At 47.3% G+C, this 21251-nt stretch overlaps 1 protein-coding gene across 2 annotated transcripts; it reads right to left on the reverse strand.

Annotated features, from left to right (window-relative positions):
* Nucleotides 1–86: 86 nt before the first annotated feature.
* On the reverse strand, nt 87–21031 carry INTS15 (integrator complex subunit 15; the record flags this gene model as incomplete). Of its 2 annotated transcripts, XM_080704284.1 has the most annotated exons (7): nt 87–288; nt 5166–5205; nt 6315–6544; nt 6779–6842; nt 14078–14243; nt 19439–19603; nt 20840–21031. In XM_080704284.1, the coding sequence occupies 7 exons, from the start codon at nt 21029–21031 to the stop codon at nt 87–89; spliced, it is 1059 nt and encodes a 352-aa protein (XP_080560410.1). The 2 variants fall into 2 exon arrangements, with proteins under 2 accessions (XP_080560410.1, XP_080560409.1); XM_080704283.1 differs by having other exon boundaries at nt 6315–6842; nt 19439–19660.
* Between the last annotated feature and the right edge of the window lie 220 nt (nt 21032–21251).

The following is a 21251-nucleotide window of genomic DNA, read 5'->3' on the forward strand; positions in this document are numbered from 1 at the left end:
GTGGGGCCGGTATCCCTTTCTCCGGAGGCTTCCTTGACTCAGGTGCAGAAGGCACACTGTTGCTTGGTGGCTCATGAGGGGCTGGCCTAGCGCATGGGCCTGAATGGAAATGTCACGCCTGAGATGAAGGTGTGCCCAGGATGTGTGGGTAGGGCAGGGTGGGCAGCAGGGTGGGCTGGCACGGCCCCATAGCCCAGCGGGGGCGTGTGGATGTGAGGGTAGAACCCAGGGGCGAGCGCTGCGTGTGGTGACTGCTGCACTGGGCCCGAGATCACCAGCTGGAGCAGGCTGTAAATATAAGAAGAAGGGTTAGGACCACTGGTTCTGAGACAATGACCTGTAACACACGTGCCTTGGAGCCTGCTCTGTCCACCTGCACCTGGTGCCTGGCCATGGTGGCACCTTGTGTGCCCACAGGCCAGGAGAGGCACCAAGGACGTCACAGCCATGTGGACCTCAGGGCAGGTAAGCAGTGTGCACAGGAGGGGGAGGGGCTGGCAGCTGGAGAAGAGCAGAGGAGGCGACAGTGGCCAAGTTTAGCCTGGGATCCAGGGAATGACAAGAGCCTTTTATGGAGAATAGGGTCTACACCACAGGTCCTTGGGGCACAGGGAAGTCCCAATGTGCACCTGCAGCACCCCCACACCGGGAGCTTGGGGCCCACCGCAAGTCAGCTTCCATTTCAGCCTCATGTGGCCTTCCACTTGCGGTGGACAGTCATCATGGCTATCAGGACAGCAGGCCACAGTTCTCTCAAAGAAGTTCTTTTTGTTTCTTCTTCCATTGTATTTTTTATTTTTAGACAAAGTCTTGCTAAGTAGCCCAGACTGGCCTTGAACTAGCGATCCTGCCTCAGTCTCTCAAGTTGCTGGGATTATGACCATTCTTAATGACTGAGTACTAATTTATTTATTTATTTTTTGTGGGTCTGGGGGTGGAACCCAGGGACATTCGACCTCTGAGCTACACCCCCTACCCTATTTTTTATTTTTTATTTTTTTGGTGGTACTGGGGTTCCTAGAAGCCCTTCTACCTCGGGGCTACACTCCCAGACCTATTTTTACATTTTTATTTGGAAACAGGGTCTCCTAAGCCAGCACGCGTGGCTGGCTTCGAACCTGCGTGATCCTCCTGTCTCTGCCTCCCAAGCGCGGGGATTACAAGCGTGCACCACCACACCCGGCTAATTTTTTATTCTTTATTTTGAAACCGGGTCTCACTGAGTTGCAGAGGGCCTCACTAAGCTGAGGCTGTCCGAGAACCGTGATCCTCCATTCTTAGCCTCTCGAATGCTGGGATTACAAACTTGTGCCACCATGCCCGGCTAACTGAGTGCTAATTGAACTTCTTGCAAGCTTAAACTCTATGAGAGCCAGCCTTTCAAATAACCTTGAAATCAAAACTGTAGTTGGGCATAGTGGAGCATGCTTGTAATCCCAGTACTTGGGAGGCTGAGACAGGAGGATCACAGGTTTGCAGCCAGCCTTGGCAATTTAGTGAGATCCTGTTTCAAAATAAAAGAATAAAATAGGCCTGGGGTGGTAGCTCAGAGGTAGACTGTTCATGGGTTCCATCCCCAGTATCACACACATACACACACACGCCAAAAAAGAAAAAAGAAGAAAAGAAAAAAAAGAAATCAAAAGTGTAGCACAGCCCCTTAGACACAGAGTAGGCCGGCCTAAACCAGCAGCCTCTACTGATCTGAGTAGTCTCCTCCGGCCAGCTCCATGGAGCTGCAGCCCCTCCCGCTCACGTGCTCCTCCACACCAGGGCCACAGCCTCCCCACCGGACCTGGCCCCTGGGTCTCTGTGAAGAGTGCATGAATCACCAGTCCCCCAACTCCTTCCTACTCATGATCAAGCCCCAGAGTGCTTGGACCTTCCCCTCGACAGGAAAGACCTTTTCCTTCCCACAGCCTCCACCTTCTGGAGCTCCTCCTTCCTCAATTCAGCACAGGGTCCCAACACTGGGTCCTTCTGGAGTTTCTCCTTTCTAGCCCATGCCTCCAAGGCCGGCCCGCAGAAGCTCTGGGCTTGCGCATCACCCCCAGCTCTTCCCACCTCAACCCACCTGCATCCTACCATCAGCCTCCGGCAACCAATACTCCCAGCTTCTCCCCATCAGACCCGCCCCACCTCTCCATTGCCAAGGACACAGGCCTTCTCCCCTGCCTCTCCCCCAGCCTCCTCCTCCTCCGCTACAGACACACAACTCTGCCTGTTCTGCTGGGGCCTTTACCCAGGACCTAGGTCTAGCTGGGTCCAGTGTTCAGAGTCTATGCCAGTCTCTCCCATCACTGAACCCAGCCTGCTAGGTGCCACTCAGGCCCCGCCTCACCTCAGCGCCTCATCCCACCAGGCTGTGTGTGTTTGAACCTGCATACTTTGCCCGAGAAGTGTTTCTAGAAGTCCCCAACTTAGGTGGAAAGCTAATTAACATGAAAGAGGCCATCAAAATTTAAAATATTCCACATGAAATTCCAAGGAATTACTTGGAACCCAGAAAAAAATAAGAGAAAGCTGGCCTCCAGCAGCCTGTCCCTCCTGTTGATGGACACAGAAGCGGGTGGCTGCACCTCTCCAGAATCTCCCATTCTGTCATTTATGCAGACTCCTCACCCAGGCTGCTGCCCCTGGGAGAACACAGCAGTGCGGGTTGACCAACAGGGCCCCAACCGTGGTACGCGGCTGCCTCTCCTCAGTGCTCAGATGATTCCTGGCCTAATATGCACATCTGTCTCCGCCTGCCAGCTCCTGCCCAGACTCGTCGGCCTGGTATCCGCAGCACACAGTGCTGCCACGCTCCCCTGTCTACACTGCCTGCCAAAGCCAGCCCTGGAGCCCAGGAACTCCCTGTAAGGACCAACGTGATGATATGAAGAAAGTCATTAAGAACTCCACTAATCTACTCAGTTGTTTTCCCTTCTATAAATCCTGTCCTGTGCCCAGCAGTTGTCAACTGTAAGCATTCAACTGCAGTCTTCTTAATTACGGGATACATAGTGTTCTACACTTCCCACATCAACTGACTTACACGTCTCCCTGTGCTGTGGGAAGGTAAGCTGCTTCCAGCTGTCTGCTACTATCAACACTGCCTTTGTACAAAACACTTTTGTACACACATCTTTTCTTATTTTCCTTTGTTATACTAGGGATAGAACCGAGGAGCCTTCTACCTTTGAGCTACACCCCAGCCCTATTTTAGTTTTTATTTTGAAACAGTGTTTCACTAAGTTGCAGAGGGCCTCACTAAGATGCTGAGGCTGGTGGGGAGTCTGTGATCCTCCTGTCTCAGCCTCCCAAGTACTGGCATTACAGGTATGTGCCACCATACCTAGTTTTTCAGCTTCTTTTTTAAAGACAGATTTGTAGAAATAAAATTCCTAAGCTACTAAAAGGAGCCGCGATAGTTGCAGCAGCTAACACTTAGGCACATCAAGTCCTACTCCAAGTGCTGTGTTTTTATTCATTCGATCTTCACAAAACACTATGGCCCGGATGAGAGTGGTTGAGGGGTGCAAGGCCAGGGACTTGAGGCTTGATTTCCTTGATTTCTAGGTGTACAAACTGAAACGCCAGGAGGCAGGGATCTTGCCTGGGATCACAAGGACAGGAAGGAGGGCTGGCTTTTTTTTTTTTTTTAAGTACTGGGATTAAACCCAGAGGCATTTGATCTCTAAGCTACATTCCTAGCCCTGTTTTTTATTTTGAAACATGGTCTGGCTAGGTTGATAAGTCTTACTACCGGCTGAGGTGGTCCTCGAATCTGTGATTCTCCTGCCTCAGTCTCCCAGGTCCTGGGATTATAGGAGTGCACCACCATGGAAGGGCTGGAATGTTGATGGAAGCCATGTGACACTGGTCCCACTTTTTACACTTTATGCCTACGGTATGGAGAGGGTCCCCTATGGGGGAGATGATGAGGACAGAGCTAACAAACACCACCTCATTTCATCCTCACAACTCTGAGGGTCAGGCAACAGCACTGCCCCATTTTACAAGGGAAAAGACTGCCCCAACATCACAGAAAATCAAATAGAGCATAACTTATAAAACAGGTCCCTGCTGCTGGAAGCCCAAGCCCTGGCACAACCAACGCACTGTGCTCTAGGGCAGCGGGTCTACAGTCCTTTCCAAAAGACATGTAACTCACAGTGTCACCAAAGGAATACCAGTGCCCCATCCTCACCACTAATCAGAATCTCGCTAATTTAGTAAGCTTTGAATGACCCATGGAGCACCCTCTGTTGTTTCCCGACTCCCAGCAGGAAGGTCTTTTCGGTCAGGCATGGTGGTGGTATGTGCCTGTAATTCCAGCTACTTGGAAGGCTGAGGTAGGAGAATCTCAAATTCAAGGCCAGCCTAAGCAATTCATTTTGAAACCCTGTCTCAAAATAAAACTTAAAAAGGAACTGGGGAGCCGGGTGTGGTGGCACACACTTGTAATCCCAGCATTTGTGAGGCTGAGACCAGAGGATCGAGGTTCACGGTTCATGAACAGCCTCAGCTTCTTAGCGAGGCCCTCCGCAATTTAGTGAGACCCTGTTTCAAAATAAAAAAAAATAAAAAAATAAAAAAATAAGGCAGAGGATGTAGCTCAGAGGTCAAATGCCCCCTGGGTTCCTTCCCAGACCTGCAAAAAAAAAGGAACTGGGGAAGTCAGGTGTGGTGGTATATGCTTGTAATCCCAGTACTTGGGAGGCTGAGACTGGAGGATCCAGGTTAGTGGCCAGCCTCAACTACTTAGTAAGGCCCTCCTTAACTAAGACATTGAAGAATACAAAATAGGGCTGGGGGTGTAGCTTGGAAGTAGAATGCCCCCGGGTTCCATCCCCAGTACTGAGAAAGAAAAAAAAAGGAACTGAGGTGTAGTTCAGTGTAAAGCACCTGTGTGACACATCAAGCCCTAGGTTCAATCCCCACACTACAAAATAAGGGGGGGACTTTTATACCTCTTAGGATTCCTCTCACTTAGATTAACTAATACTTCCTCTCCCCACTTGCCATCAAAGGGGCTTCTTGTAGAAAGCAGCTCTGGACCCTGTAGCCCACCTGTCCCCAAGGAACGCGAGACAAAGGGGTCTGCCCTGCTTTGTCACCCGCCATCTCCCACTCCCCACCCAGCAAAAGCAGCCCTGCTAGAAGCCTCTGAAGACACCTACTTGTTATGGGGCAGTCTGGAGCACAGGGTTCTCAGGTCATCTGAAATTAAGGAGAAATAGGGTTAAGGCAGACTGGAGATCAGGGGAACTGTTCACTGGGGTTCTTTCGAGGATCCTAGCAAGGTGCCAGCAGTGCTGATGTATGTTCCTGGATCCTTTAGAAATGGGGTTCTCCTTTGTTTCAGTTTTTGCTTTAACAAACAGGCCCCAAATAAAAGCCACCACTTGGGAAAGGGCATCGATAAGTTCCTTATTGACAATTTGTCAGGTGTCTGGGAAAGAGCCTGAAGGCAGGCCTGTCACTGAGCAATCAGACACCCAAGGGACTCCAGGACCATCAGCTGAGCCCTCCTGAGTCGGTCAACAGTCACAAAGCAAACACAGGTGGGTCACTGACACCATGTTATTTTCTGAGGAGAGCCTGAGCACTGAAATGCAGCCTTTAGAAACCCTCATGACAAGCCGGGCGTGGCGGCGCACACTTGTAATCCCAGCATTCGGGAGGCTGAGACCCGAAGAGTATGGTTCGCAGCCAGCCTCAGCTCCTTAGTGAGGCCCTCTGCAACTCAGTGAGACCGTTTAAAAAAAAAAAAAAAAGGGCAGGGAGTGTAGCTTGGAGGTCGAATGCCCCTGCGTTCCATCTTCAGACCCGCAAAGAAGAAAAAAAAAAAAAAAAAAAAAAAAAGGAAACCCTCATGACAGTCAATGGTCATGTGCACCTCCACACCTCAACAGGGCAGCGGCTACACGGGCGCCTCTTGTCTGTCAGACTACATTTGACTTTGCACTTACACCAGTGCATTTCATTGTAAGTAAATTATGCCTCAAGAAAAAAAGACTGCAGGAAAAGAAAAAAGATTCCTCAAGAGGTAAGATGACCCATGCTCTCAAGGAGTCACTCGTCCTAGCCAAGAGTGCCAAGTGATGTCCAGATTTCAGGTCTGTGGCAAATCAGGAACTCTGATGGGATGTGCGGGGAGAGCAGAGTAGCAGGTGCCACTGGGGGATTTTCTGGGTGCCTTTACCCTCTTCCCGTGTTCACTAGGAGGTCCTAAAAGAAGCAAAGACAGGGTCTGTCTAGGAGCCCCTATTTTCTCTCTGTCTGCAGTGCTGTCACCATTCCCAGGAGGCCTGGCAGGAAGGACCCACCTCTCGTGCACAGCAGAGCTCCTGAGGCCATGGCCACCTGCAAAGCTTGTGCCAGCCGGTCCAGCGAGAGCTCAATCTCCTGGGAGGCGTTGAGGGGGTTCAGTTCATCTGCCAGTCTGTTGATCTCCTCTACCAGGGGGACCATGTGGTCAAACAGGATCAGCCCCAGGCGCCCATAGAGATTCTTCTCTGTCAAGTGCAGCTGGAGCGTCATGAGGACCTGCAGGACGCTGAAGTGGAGTTTTGAGTATAAGAGGTGGGAGTCTCTGTCCATCCCCACACCCAAGTCCTTTGCAACCTTGTTATTGACATGGCCATTGGATAGGCAGGGCTTCTTCTTCCTTTTATAAGCCAGAGGGGCCTTCACACACCAGCGGATCAATCCAATGAGTGGGGTGAGTTCTAAAAATCCTATTGGTAGATTGGCTGCAATTGGAGTATTTAAAAAAGTGATGAGAATCAACCTTGGGTCCTCAAAAATCCAGTTGACAATCATTTCAAGCAAGTCCAAAGGTGGGATGAGGTCATCTGCAAACAAAGATGGTTGGTTGAGTCAGAAGCATTCGTGGCCCTGGGGCAGGAAGGAGAACAGACAGGAGAGAGGGATCCCAAGTTCACAGCCTTCTTGCCTGGCACTCAGAACACTGCTGCCTGGCTCATCTATTTTCTCCTTTCCTAGAACAGTCATCTGTGAGAGCTGAAACTCCTTTCTTCATCAGTGTTATATCCCCAGTGGCCTGGACCCTCTGGCCAAGACACGTTAAGTCAACATTTTCCCAGAACTCCATTATACGTTGAAGCAATCTTCTCCTGGATGTCAACTTAAATAAAATTCCACTTTTTTTTTTTTTCTTTTGGTGGTACTGGGGTTCCTGGAAGCCCTTCTACCTCCAGGCTACACTCCCAGACCTATTTTACTCCACACTTTTTATATCCCACACCACCACACTTGGCCCTTTCCCTGTGAGTAGGTTTTTTCCCTACATTCACTGTGTCCCCTATGGTGCAGTGACAGCTATGGTAGCCCTCAGGGAGCAGCATAGAGTCCTGTCAGTCCACTGCCAATGGCCATTCTAGCACCAAGGCCGAAACCCTTGTCTAAGCAACACCTTCACCTCCCGTAATCCCTGAGACCCAGCACGTTCCAGGAGCTGCACATAGAGCAACAGTAAGGACACATGCCGACACTCATCCTAGGCTGACTGTGTTAGGCATGGATCTCAGCCCTGCACACAGGTCAACCCACGCATCCTTGTGCAAACCTACCGTCCCCACATAAGGGATAAGGAAACTAAGGCAGAGCAAGGTTAAGTAACTTCCACATCAAAAGTATATGAGGAACAGGGCATGGTGGTGCACACTAGGAATCTCAGTAGTCAGGAGACTAGACAGGAAGACCATAGTTTTGTGGCCAGCCTCAGCTACTTAGAATGAGGCCCTCCACAACTTAGTGAAATCCTATTTCAAAATACAGAATAAAAAATAGGGCTGGGGGTGCAGCTTGGAGGTAAAATGCCCCCAGGCTCAATCCACAGTACTGCAAATAAATAAAAATAAACAGATAGATAGGGCTAGGGTGTTATCTTGGAGGTAGAATATGGATTTAACTCACAGTAACACACACACACACACACACACACGTGTAAAGACCAGGCAAATGGTGCATGCCAGTAATCCCAGTACTTGGGAGGCTGCTACAGGAAGATTGCAAGTTCATAGCCAGCCTCAGTAATTTGGCAAGACCCTGTTTCAAAATTAAAAATAAAAAAGGGCTGGGGGTAAAGCCTGGATGTAGAATGCCCCTTGGGTTCACTCCCCAGCAACAACAACAACAACAACGACAACAACAAAAGTATGTGGAGAAGTTGGGCACGATGGCATACACCCATGATCAGGATTTGGGAGGCTAAGGCAGGAGGGTTGCAGGTCTGCGGCCAGTCTCAGTAACTTCTCGAGATCCTCAGCAACTTAGCGAGAACCTATTTCAAAATAAAACAGAATAGGACTGGGGGTGTGACTCAGAGATGGAATGCCCCTGGGTTCAATCGCCAGGATATATATTTAAAAAAATAAAAATAAAAAGGATGAGGTGAGACTCAAATCTGACCTCAGGCAGGCTGGCTGGTAGACCACCAGGCAACACTGCCCATCTAGGGTCAGCATTCACGTCCTCCAGCCAGTTGCACCCCCAGCCTCCTCTCTGGGGCCATGTACTCCTGAGGCCGACAGAGCCCTTTCCACGCTGAGCACGAGGGGAGAGCATGGGAGGCAAGGCTCAGGGATGAGGCTCCAGCTGCTCTTTCTCTGGACGTTGATCTAGTCGCTGAGATTGTTCCCACTGTTTGGTTGAAGTGACAGGAGCAGCACCAGCTACTGGCAGTCTTGCATCAGACTCTGACTCCTTAGGTGTGTGTGTGTCCGGGCAACGCCAGGCCCACACCCTCTGCTCTGGTGTAGGCCCCAGGTCCAACCACCATAAGTGTGTCCATACGTGCACATGTGCCTGGCCATACTGGCAAGCACATGATGTGAGCAAATAGACCCTCAATCTCCACACCTTCCTCCTCAGCACTGCTCAGGCATAAGGAACTCTGCAGGGTGGGTGAGCTTCTTTTTGTTGTTTGAAAGCAGGCTCCCCCAGAACAGAATGTTCTCTTTACTACAGCACCCAAAAGCAGCATCGACTGCCATTCTGTGTGTGTGTGTGTGTGTGTGTGTGTGTGTGTGTGTGTGTGTGTGTTACTGGAGATTGAACCCAGGGGCATTCTACCTCCAGGCTATACCCACAGCCCTTGTTATTTTTTGTTTCACTGAGTGGCTCACTAGGTTGCTGAGGTTGTCCTTGAACCTGCAATCCTTCCTTCTCAGCCTCCCAAGTACTGGAATTACAGGCGTGTGCCACCATACTTGGCATCAACTGGCATTCTGATGGTGGTCACTAGGTATGAGCCTCCAGAGCCACCACTGTGCCAACTGGCTTGAGGACTCACTGATATATCAGACTGCCTTACTGGCTGACAAGAAAAACACCATGTCTCAGAGGCACTCTGTATGTCACTGGTATTTCCCATTCCATATGCTACTTCAGCCATTCCCAATGTTAAGGCCATTTCTGTCCTGTTGGCCTCAAATACAACTCTAATGCTGTGAGCTGGGTTTAATTAAATCACCCCTTTGGAAGATGAAAGGCCTGGATACAGTTCCCTGCTAATAACAGCTCTGGGGAAGCCTCTGCAGGAAAAAGACAGGGAAAGTTCCACTCTAGCAGCACACCACCACGCCACAAGACCTACCCCCACTGCAGTGGCAAACTGCTCCAAAAGAGTATGGAGAACCGGGAGTGGTGGCGCACGCTTGTAATCCCTGCGCTTGGGAGGCAGACAGCCGTGCGCTGGCTTAGGAGACCCTGTTTCCAAATAAAAATGTAAAAATAGGTCTGGGAGTGTAGTCCGGAGGTAGAAGGGCTTCCAGGAACCCCAGTACCACCAAAAAATAAAAAAAATAAAAAAGAGTATGGAATCAGCATGCACTTGCATGTCTACACTATTTCCACACAAACTTTCTAGAGAATTAGGACAAAAAAAGCTACAATTAAAAGGAGGCTCGGTTGGGCATGGTGCCGCACACTTGTAAACCCAGTACTTGGGCGGCTAACAGGAGGATCACAGGTTCAAAGCCAGCCTTGGCAATATAGCAAGGCTCTCTACAACCTAGTGAGACCCTGTTTCCAAATAAGAAATAAAATTAAGCTAGGGGTATAGCTTAGAGGTAGAATGCTTCTGGGTTCAATCCCTAGTACAAAAAAAAAAAAAAAAAAAGGCTCAAATACAGTTAGGAAGATGGCAGAGATCCATACTACTACTTGGAAGGCTGAGACAGGAAGATTACAGGTTTGTGATTTGTGGCTAGCCTCAGCAACTTAGTAAGACCCTATTTCAAAATAAAAAAGTAAATAGGACTGGGGTATAGTTTGGAGGCGGAATAGCCCTGGGACCAATTCTTAGTACCAAAGATATAAAAGAAAAAGCTCTCATACTGCTGGTTTAGTTAATAAAGCTGGATAAAAACTATTTGCTATTTGTCAGCCATCTAGGCACCAAGAGCAGAGGGCAGGGTAGGAACTTGAAACACAAGCAGAAAAGCAGGTGTGCAGCCTGGCTCTGCACAGAAAGGCCCATGATTTTCCAACATGGAAAAACAATACACATGCTGGGCGTGGTGGTGCACACTTGTAATCCCAGCATTTGGGAGAGGATCTTGGTTCGCAGACAACCTCAGCTACTTTAGTAGGCCCTTTGTAACTCAGTGAGACTCAGTCTCAAAATAAAGAATAAAAAATAGGGCTGGAGCCTACTTAGACCCTGTTTCAAAATTAAGAATAAAAAATAAAGCCAGGTGTGGTGGTGCACACTTGTAATCCCCACGCTTGGGAGGCTGAGACAGGAGGTTCGCACAGGTTTGAAGCCAGCCTCAGCTACTTAGTGAGGCTCTTAGCAACTTAGTGAGACCCTGTTTCCAAATAAAATATAAAATAGGTCTGGTAGTATAGCCTGGAGGTAGAAAGCCTTTGGGTTCCACCCCCTCCAAAAAAAAAAATTGGGCTGGGCCTGTATCTTGGAGGTAGAATGCCTCTGGGTTACATCTCCAGTACTGGGGGGCGCGGGGAGGATACACACAGCTCCTGCCTAGGAGCCACACAAGGACATAAGATGTGGAAGAGCTCAGTGCACAGAAATCCTGCTCGTCAATCTCTCTGTGTTGGAACCTGTTCCTGGAGGTAGGAAGTGGGCAGCAGAGCCCAGTGAGTGGGAGAGGTCCTTGTGTCAGTTTGACCATAGCTAGTCATTTTTTTTTTTTTCAGTACTGGTGATAGAACTATACCTCCACTACTTATTTATTTATTTATTTATTTATTTGTGGTACTGGGGTTCCTGGAAGCCCTTCTACCTCCAGGCTACACTCCAAGACACCTATTTTATACTTTATTTGGAAACAGGATCTTTTAAGCCAGCGCGGCTGGCTTCGAACCTGTGTGATCCTCCTGTCTCCGCCTCCCAAGCACGGGGATTACAAGCGTGCACCACCACGCCTGGCTTTATTTTTTATTCTTAATTTTGAAACAGGGTCTAAGTTACAAAGGGCTTCACTAAGTAGCTGAGGCTGGCTGTGAACCTGTGATCCTCTTGTCTCAGCCTCCCAAATACTGGGATTACAAGCATGCACCACCACACCAGGTTCCATTTTTGTGTGTGTTTATGTGTGTGTGTCCGTGTCCCTGTGAGTTGAACACAGGGGCATTTTACCGCCGACCTTTACCTCCAGCCCTATTTTCTATTTTATTTTGAAAAAGGATCTTGCAAGATTGATGATAGTCTTACTACTTGCTGACGCTGTCCTTAAGCTTTATTATTTAAGCCTGCAATCCTTCTATCTCAGCCTCCCAAATACTGGGATTATATGCATGTGCCACCAAGTCTGGTGCCAGTCAACTTTTGATGGATCTTTTTAGTATGACCAGAGAGCTCTGCTGCAAGACAGAAATGTGAGATGTGGGCTTCTCCCAGCCAAAGTCAAACACTATTTCATGGTCTTCTTGAAGGCCTCTATTGACATCTTGCTGAAGATATCTAAAAATGTCACTCACAGGAGAACTGGCTTGTGTACCTCCTTGAGCACTGAGGTCATGCCCTCACCTATGCAGGACTGCTGCCAAAAATTTCTGGGATTTATTTTTTTTGGGGGGTACTGGGTATTGAACACCAGATTCAATTATAATTTTCCTAAGCCCCCAAAGTAAAAATGAGGTAATAAAAAACATTACTAAAGCCACGTGTGGTAGCACACACTTGTAATCCCAGCATTTGGGAGGCTGAGACAGGAGGATCGCAGTTCACAGACAGCCTCAGCTACTTAGTGAGGCCCTTTGGAACTTGGTGAGATCGTATTTCAAAATAAAAAATAAAAAAAGAGGGCTGGGTGGGTGAATTCATTTGAACCACCACCCCCATGCCACTCCTGAATGGCATGGGGGCTGTGATTGTCTTCTGTAGTCTATCTTTTTTTTGTGTGTGGTACTGGGGATGGAACTCTTCTATCTCCGGGCTACACTCCCAAACCTATTTTATATTTTTTTAAGCCAGTGCGTCTGGCTTCGAACCTGCGCAACCCTCCTGTCTCCACCTCCTGAGCGCGGGGATTACAAGTGTGTGCCACCATGCCCTGCCTTTTCCTTTAAAACTTAAAAAAAAAAAAAAAAAAAAGAGGGCTGGGGTGTAGCTCGGAGGTAGAATGCCCCTGGGTTCTATCCCTAGTACCGCAAAACAAACAAACAAAAAAACCAAAACAAACAAACAAACAAAAAAAACAACAACAACAAAACAGAATAAAACATCACTGAGATAATTAGGGAAGTCTGCATATAACCTATACATAAGAGTATTCCACTAACATTACATTTCTTATGTGTGATAATGTACCATGAATATATATGGGAACATTCTTTTTTTTTTTTTTTTTGGGTGGTTGGGGATGGAACCCAAGGCTTTCTACCTCCAGGCTATACTCCCAGACCTATTTTATATTTTATTTGGAAACAGGGTCTGACTAAGTTGCTGAGAGCCTCACTAAGTAGCTGAGGCTGGCTTTGAACCTGTGTGATCCTCCTGTCTCAGACTCTCAAACACTGGGATTACAAACCTATGCCACCACACCAGGTAACATTCTTATTCTTAAGAGATACATATTTAAACATTTGGTACATGACATTAGCAACAAATTCTCAACAGTTCAGGGAAAAATATCCAGTTGTATCTGTGGGTACAAAGATAATACATGGCAAAATGCTAATGGTTAAATTTAGGTGAGAAATACACAGGTATTTGTTCTACTTTTTGTTGTTGTTGTTCTGGGGGTTGAACAAAGGGATCTTTTACCTTGAAGCCACACCCTCAAGCCCTATTTCATTTCTTATCTGTAAACGGGGTCTCACTATATTCTGAGAACCTCTCCAGTTGCAGAAGCTGGCCTAGATCCTGGGATCCTCCTGTCTCAGCCTCCCTAGTACAAGGATTACAGGTATATGCCACCAGGCCTGACATCCCAGCCCTTTTTATTTTTTGCGGTACTGGGAATTGAACCCAGGAGCACTCTTCTTCTAAGCTATACCCCAGCCCTATTTTATTTTTATTTTGAAGCCGGGTCTTGCTAGGTTGATGAGACTCTCAATACTTGCTAAAGCTATCCTTGAACCTGTGATCCTCCTGTCTCAGCCTCCCAGTACTGGAATTACAAATGTGTGTCACCATGCCTGGCTCTTTATTTTAAAACAGAGTGTAAGATCCTGAGGCTCTCCCTAAGTTGCTAAGGCTAGCCTCAAACTTGCAATCTTCTGTGTCAGCCTACTAAACACGGGGATTATAGGTGTGTGCCATAGTGCTTGGCCTATTGTACAGATTTTGCAACTTTTCTGAACTTTTGAAAATAGAAAAAAATAAAAAGGCAGGTGATATGTCTAGGGAAAAGGCTACTTCTCACCAGATTCCAGACTCTGGCTTTTGGGGCTGTTTGCCACTTCTGCCCATTCCGACTCAGGCAATGGGTACTGAAGAAAGCTCCCTCTTAGCAAGCTGCATAGGTCCAGCTGCTCACACCTTTGGCTTTAGGCCCAAAATAAAGAAGTACAATTCAGACCGAAGCACTCACTGGAAAATAAAATCAGCAATTAGCCGAAGTTTCACTGGTGGCAAAAACATTGAAACATTTACCTGATGACAGGTCATAGAGTGCAGTGACAGACGTTATGAACTGGCAGCAGAATCGAGGGCTGGCACTGAATATCTGCTTCAGTGTCTGAACAGAGCCTGGCACCAAACAGCAGTAGTCATCCACGAGCGCCCTGGCGAGCCTCACACAGTAGACCACAGGTGTCCGCTGGAAAGAAGCCACAGGCTATGTGAGTACAGGTGTCATGAGCAGGTAGCAGCTGTGTACAAATGGCAAAGACCACCACAACTGGAGGAACCACTTGCAGTAGAGAAGGGGAGATGTTAACAGCTACTTTGCAATCTAAAGCCAAACCCACCCCACCACCTGTCTTGCGAGTCAAGTTTCACGGAGACACAACCATGTTCATTTGTTCACCTCCTGTCTAAGGCTGCTCTTGCACTATAAGGGCAGAGCTGAGTAGCTGAGACAATGTGGCCTGCAAAGACTAAAATATTTACCTAAAACCACTGCTAACCTCTGCTTCAGAGCCTTGGGAAAGATCATTACTGACTTCAGGTGAGATGTGATCACTTTTGTAAGCCTGCAGGATTCCAGGAGAGACTCCACTGGTAAAAATTAATAGTTCCTAGCACAATGAAGAGGTTTAGAAGAGTCAGTGAACTACCATGATTAAAATATTTGTTTAGGCTGCTGCTGCTGAGGTCTTCCTGCTCCCGAGTTTGTGTTGACCAGGGGTTGGGAAGGGCAGTGCACGGCATGGAGGAAGCTTGATGAGATTAATAAAGAACTTTTCCTCTGAATTCACAGTATGTCATCATATAGGCAACTGAGATACAAATCTTTTAGGTCTGGTTACTGGACCAAAAAGATGACATCTATTATCAAATTAACTACCCTCTCTGGGGTCCAAGAGGAATCTGTTCTTTGTTATCTTCTCCAGGTTGATGGGTTTAGAGTTTTATTGGACTGTGGCTGGGATAAGCACTTTTCCATGGATATTATGGACTCCCTGAGAAAGCATAAGCATGCTCCCCAGATCGACAGAGTGCTACTGTCTCACCCCAATCCTCTCCGTCATGGGGCCCTCCATACACGGTGGGAAAGCTGGGTCTGAACTCTCTATGCAACCATCCCTGTTTACAAAATGGGACAGATGTTCACGTATGATCTTTATGAGTATGGACAATACATAAGACTTTATACTCTTTAAACTAGATGAGGTGGATGCAGCCTTTGATAAAATACAGCAGCTAAAATTGTCTCAAATTGTGAATTTGAAAGGTAAAGGACATGGCTTGTCTATCACACCCCATCACACCCCTGTCAGCTGGTCATATGATAGGCAGAACAATATGGAAAATAGTCAAAGATGGAGAAGAAATTGTTTATGCAGTAGACTTCAACCACAAGAGGGAGATTGTAGCCACTTAAATGGAAATGTTAAGCAGACTCTCTCTACTGATCAGATTCACTTAATACTATATATGTGCAGCCTAGGAAAATACAGAGATGAGCAACTTCTGACAAATGTCCTAGAAACACTTCAAGGTGATGGAAATGTCCTAACTGCCATGGACACAGAAGACAGAGTTTTGGAACTTGCTCAACTTCTTCTATGTATTTATTTATTTGTGGGTCTGGAGATGGAACCCAAGGGCATTCTATCTGCAAGCTATACCCCCAGTCGTATGTTTTATTCTTTACTTTGAAGTAGGGTCTCACTGAGTTGCAGAGGGCCTCGCTAAGTAGCTGAGGCTGTCCACAAACCCTGATCCTCCTGCCTCGGCCTCCCAGATGCTGGGATTACAAGCATGCGTCACCATGCCTGGCTTTGCTCAACTTCTTGATCAGATTTGGAGAACTAAAGATGCAGGATTGGGTGTTGACTCACTGGCACTACTAAATAATGTCAGTTATAATGTGGTGGAGTTTTCTAAGTCCCAGGGAGAATGGATGAGTGATAAATTGATGAGGTGTTCTGAAGACAAAAGAAAACAACCCTTGTGGGGAGTGGTGGCGCACGCTTGTAATCCCAGTGCTTGGGAGGCTGAGACAGGAGGATCACACAGGTTTGAAGCCAGCATCAGCTACTCAGTGAGACCCTGTTTCCAAATAAAGTAATAAAATAGATCTGGGAGTATATAGCCCAGAGGTAGAAAAGCCCCTGGGTTCCACCCCCAGTAACACCAAAAAAAAAAAAAAAAAAAGACTCACTTGTCAGCTCCCTTCAATTTTGTAAGGCCAAAGATGCTGAATTGGCATGGGTAAATAGTGTCTTGGACAAGAGTTTCCAAAGCCAACACAGGAGTCATTTTAGAAGAACTCGAGGATGGAGAAAACTCAGAAATGCAAGTGGATGCTCCTTCAGATTCTAGTGTGATTATGTAACAAAAGTCTGGTTGGAGATAATGAGAAAGAAATGGGGAGAGTGAGATCAACCTAACTCTGGAGCCCTTGAACCTCATAAAGTTCAAGGAAATCAGTCAGTTTTGATAAATGAACCAAGACTGTCAGATTTCAAGCAAGTTCTCTTATGGGAGGGGATGTAAGCTGAATTTTTTTTTTTTTTTTTTTTTGGTGGTACTGGGGTTCCTGGAAGCCCTTCCACCTCCGGGCTACACTCCCAGACCTATTATATATATATTTTAAATATTTATTTATTTTTTGCGGATCTGGGGATGGAACCCAGGGGCATTCACCCCCGAGCTACACCCCTGCCCTATTTTTTATTCTTTACTTTGAAACCGGGTCTCACTGAGTTGCAGAGGGCCTCACTAAGTAGCTGAGGCTGTCCGTGAACCGCGATCCTAAAGTCTCAGCCTCCCAGATGCTGGGATTACAAGCGTGAGCCACCACGCCCGGCTTTATATTTTTATTTGGAAACAGGGTCTCTTAAACCAGTGAGGCTGGCTTCAAACCTGCGCGATCCTCCTATCTCCGCCTCCCAAGCGTGGGGATTACAAGCGTGCGCCACCACGCCTGGCTGTAAGCTGAATATGTCAGAGGTATTCTTGTGTGTAAAGATCAAGTAGCAGTCCACAGAATGGAACTGGCTGCATTGGATTAGAAGGCTGCCTTTGTCAAGATTTTTATAGGTTGAGACCTTTTATATAAATAGTATGCCATTGTGTAAAGAAAATGTTGCCAAGAAGTATCTGCTTGACCTTTCTAAGAGAAAGGATTCTTACCTTATTCCAAACTTTTGCTGTATGGCTTTGTAACATACAAAAAGAATCTGCCTCAGCAATTTAGCAAGACTCTTAGCAACCTAGTGAGACCTTGTTTAAAAACAAAAAATAAAAAGGGCTGGGGATGTAGAGTCACCCTAGGTTCAATTCCCAGTACCAAAAAAAAAAAAAAGAGGATAAACTTGACTTTACTATCACAGATTCCCAAAGTGAGCAATACCTCCCCCCTTGGTGGTGGTGGGGAACTAGAATTAAATATAGATACATAAAAGAACACAAATTTGTCAGTGTATCTTTCTATTTGGTAAAAGAAGGTAGATTTCCAGGTAGGTGGTAAGATTTCTCTTTTTTTTTCTTTTTCCTTTTTGAAAAGAGGATGTTTAGCCAAATAAATTTGTGAATCTATGTACGAGATTGTCAAGAAATAAAAGTATTCCTAAAATTAAACATAATACAAAAGATTGATTTGGATTTCTAGAAATTGGGTTGGTGAGAATTAAGGTATAGATTTCAGAGATTCACCTGAGTAATATATATAACTTGTTTTTGCTAGCCAAATTTTACTTCCTGAATGCTGGTATTACCAGTGTGTACCACCACGCCTGGCTCAAATTTTATTGCTAAAAAGGTTACAAGGAAAATGCTCAATTAAGCTGGAAAAGAAAAGATTTTGGGGGCTGGCTCAGTGGTAAAGTACTTGCCTAGCAAGCACGAGACCCTAGGTTCGATTCCCAACAACCTCCCTCAAAAATTCTTTTCTCTTTAGTAGTAGGGATTGAACTCAGGGGGGCATTCTACTTCCAAACTATAACTCCAGTTCTTATTCTTTTTTTTTTAAAAAAAAAAGGTCTTGCTAAGTTGCTGAGGGTCTCACTAAATTGCTGAACCTGGTCTTGAATATGTGATACTTGTCTCAACACTGAGATAACAGCATTTCCACAGCAGCCAGCTGATACACATTTATTTATTTATTTATTTATTTATTTATTTATTTATTTATTTACTTGTGGTACTCTAGGATAGAACCCAGGGGCTTTCTACCTCTTGGCTACACACCCAGTCCTATTTTTATAACTTATTTGGAAACAGGGTCTCATTAAGTTGCTGAGAGCCTCACTAAGTAGCTGAGGCTGGCTTCGAACCCGTGCGATCCTCCTGTCTCAGCCTCCCAAGTGCTGGGATTAGAGGCGTGTGCCACCACACCCAGCTGATATATAATAATTTTAAAAACAAAAAATCCCAGCTGGGCGTGGTGGCACACACATTTGTAATCCCAGTACCTGGGAAGCTAAGACAAGAGAATGACAGGTTCAAGTGCAATTTAGTGAAGCCCTCCATAAGTTAGTAAGACCCTGTCTCAAAATAAAAAATAAAATAGGGCTGGGGGTGTAGCTTAGAGGTGGAAAGCTCCTGGGTTCAATGCCTAGAACCACAAAAATATAAATTAAAAAAATTAAAATTAAAAAGAAATGGGGGTATAGCTTGGAGGTAGAACACCTCTAGGTTCAATTCTTAGTTAAAAAAAAAAAAAAAAAAAGGGGCCGGCATGGTGGTGCATGCTTGTAATCCCAGCATTTGGGAGGCTGAGACAGGAAGATTGTGGTTCACGACAAGCCTCAGCTACTTAATGAGGCCCCTGAAACTCAGTGAGACCCTGTTTCAAAATATAGAATTAAAAATAGGGTTGGGAATGTAGCTCAGAGGTAGAATGCCCCTGGATTCCATCCCCAGCACAGAAAAAAAAAGGGGGGGGGGGCCCTTTTCCCTCTTCATTTAAAAAAAATTAGTCTACTATTTCAAACTACTGTGTCCTCAAGAATTGTTACACTCTGTATATAAAAACAAGATAGGAGGAGTAGTATCAGTATAGGTCAGTAATGATCAAGAACGTAATATATGTTAAAAAAAAAAAAAAAAAACAACCTCTCCAGGCCAGGCGTGGTGGCGCACGCTTGTAATCCCCGGAGGATCGCACAGGTTCAAAGCCAGCCGTGCGCTGGCTTAGGAGACCCTGTTTCCAAATAAAAATGTAAAAATAGGTCTGGGAGTGTAGCCCGGAGGTAGCAGGGCTTCCAGGAACCCCAGTACTACCAAAAAAAAAAAAAAAAAAAAAAACCTCTCCAGAAATCCAGTTAAGTGAGACATTGTGACAATAAACTCATCCTCAAAGACACTGGAAAGGAAGGCTGTTTCCAGAACAGAGAACAGTACCTGGAGCCAGGAGGCTGCACACTCCAACACCGGGATACGACACACAGCCACAGCCATGGAGACCAGTTTTCCCAACAAGCTCATCCGGCTGTCATCGGCTTTGTTCCCTTGAGGGCTGAAAAGTGATGAGAAAATAATCTGCCGCACAGAGTCCTTGGTTTGCTCTTGGAAATAATTGCACATGATTTCAAGAAGCTGAAGCTCCTGAAGTGAGTTCAGTCTCTGTAAAATAAAGCCAGGAGAAGCAGTGAGGAATGTGGCTTCCCCATGCTTGTTAGTTCACACAGTAAGAAAATGGGGAATACATCTGCGTTCCCAGGGCACTTTTTACTCTTCTGCAGCCCAGGTTCCAGCCCACTGCTGCTAAGCTCAGAAAAGAAGTTATATGCCAGCTGGCTTGCTGCTGGCTTGTAAACCAAGTACTTGGGAGGTAGAGATAGAAAGACCACAGGTTTGCAGCCAGCCTCATTATCTTAGTGAGACCCTGTTTCAAAAAATAAAAAGGAGTGGTGTGATGACACACGCTTGTAATCCCAGAATTTGGGAGGCTAAGACAGGAGGATAGTGTTTCACTGACAGCCTCAGCTACTACTTGGTGAGGCCCTTTGCAACTCAGTGAGACCCTGTTTCAAAATAAAGGATAAAAAGGCCGGGCGAGGTGGCCCACGCTTGTAATCCCCGCGCTTGGGAGGCAGAGACTGGAGGATCGCGCAGGTTCAAAGCCAGCCGCGCACTGGCTTAGGAGACCCTGTTTCCAAATAAAAATGTAAAAATAGGTCTGGGAGTGTAGCCAGGAGGTAGCAGGGCTTCCAGGAACCCCAGTACCACAAAAAAAAAAAAAAAAAAGGATAAAAAATAGGGCTGGGGGTGTAACTCGGAAGTAGAATGCCCTTGGGTTCCATCCCCAGTACGGCAAAAAAGAAATTAAAAATTTAAAAAAAGGGCTAAAACTGAGAATGGTGGTGCATGCCTGTAATCCCAGTACTTAGGAGGCTTGCAGGAGGACAGGAGGATTACAGGTTTGTGGCCAGCCTCAGCTACTTAGGCCATCTGCAACTTAGAGCGAATCTGTTTCAAAACAAAATAAATAAACAAATATGGCTAAGGGTGTAACTCAGGGATAGAATGTCCCTGGGTTCAATCCCCAGTACACACACACACATCATATGTCTCACTGAGACCTTAAGATGACCTGCAAGGGCTGAGAGTCCAGATAACAGGTCTCTGATGTGGTAAATGGGTAGTGCCCAATCTCTCTTCCAAGAACACCTCGGAGCCGGGCTGTCACTCGCCTGCAAAACAGGCTCACGGCTGAATAGGGCCGCAGGGCCGGGCCGGGGGCTGCGGGCGGCCGGCCGGTGCTGGTGGCCGAGGGAGGGCAGGGCGGGTGGGGGCAGGCACCTTGGGCTGCGCGCCGCGCTCCTTGGGCACCTGGAACACGAACTCCTCCAGCAGCTCCACGGGGCCCTTGTCCACGATGGGCAGCGGCGCGCTCTGCAGCTGGCTGCTGAAGTAGATGTCCAGGTGGTACAGCACCTCCTTGGCGGCGCTCAGCGCGTCGCGGCGCAGCAGCGAGTGGCGGATGTCGCTCATGGTGCGGCCGCCCGGCCCGGCGCCCGCGCGTCCCACTTCCGCCCGGGAGCCGGGGACGCGCCGCCGCCCGCGGAGACAAAGAGGCGCGGCCCGGCGTCCGCCCCGACCCGGGCTGGGCCACGGCGCCCGCCCGCCCCGCTCCCTGCTCCGGCCCGCTCAGGGGGCCATCGCCGCCGCCGCCTCCGGACCGCGGGCGCTCGGGCAGGACTGCGGCGCCGCG

The sequence above is a fragment of the Muscardinus avellanarius genome (genome assembly GCF_963383645.1).
Source record: "Muscardinus avellanarius genome assembly, chromosome: 10".
Lineage (NCBI taxonomy): Eukaryota > Metazoa > Chordata > Mammalia > Rodentia > Gliridae > Muscardinus > Muscardinus avellanarius.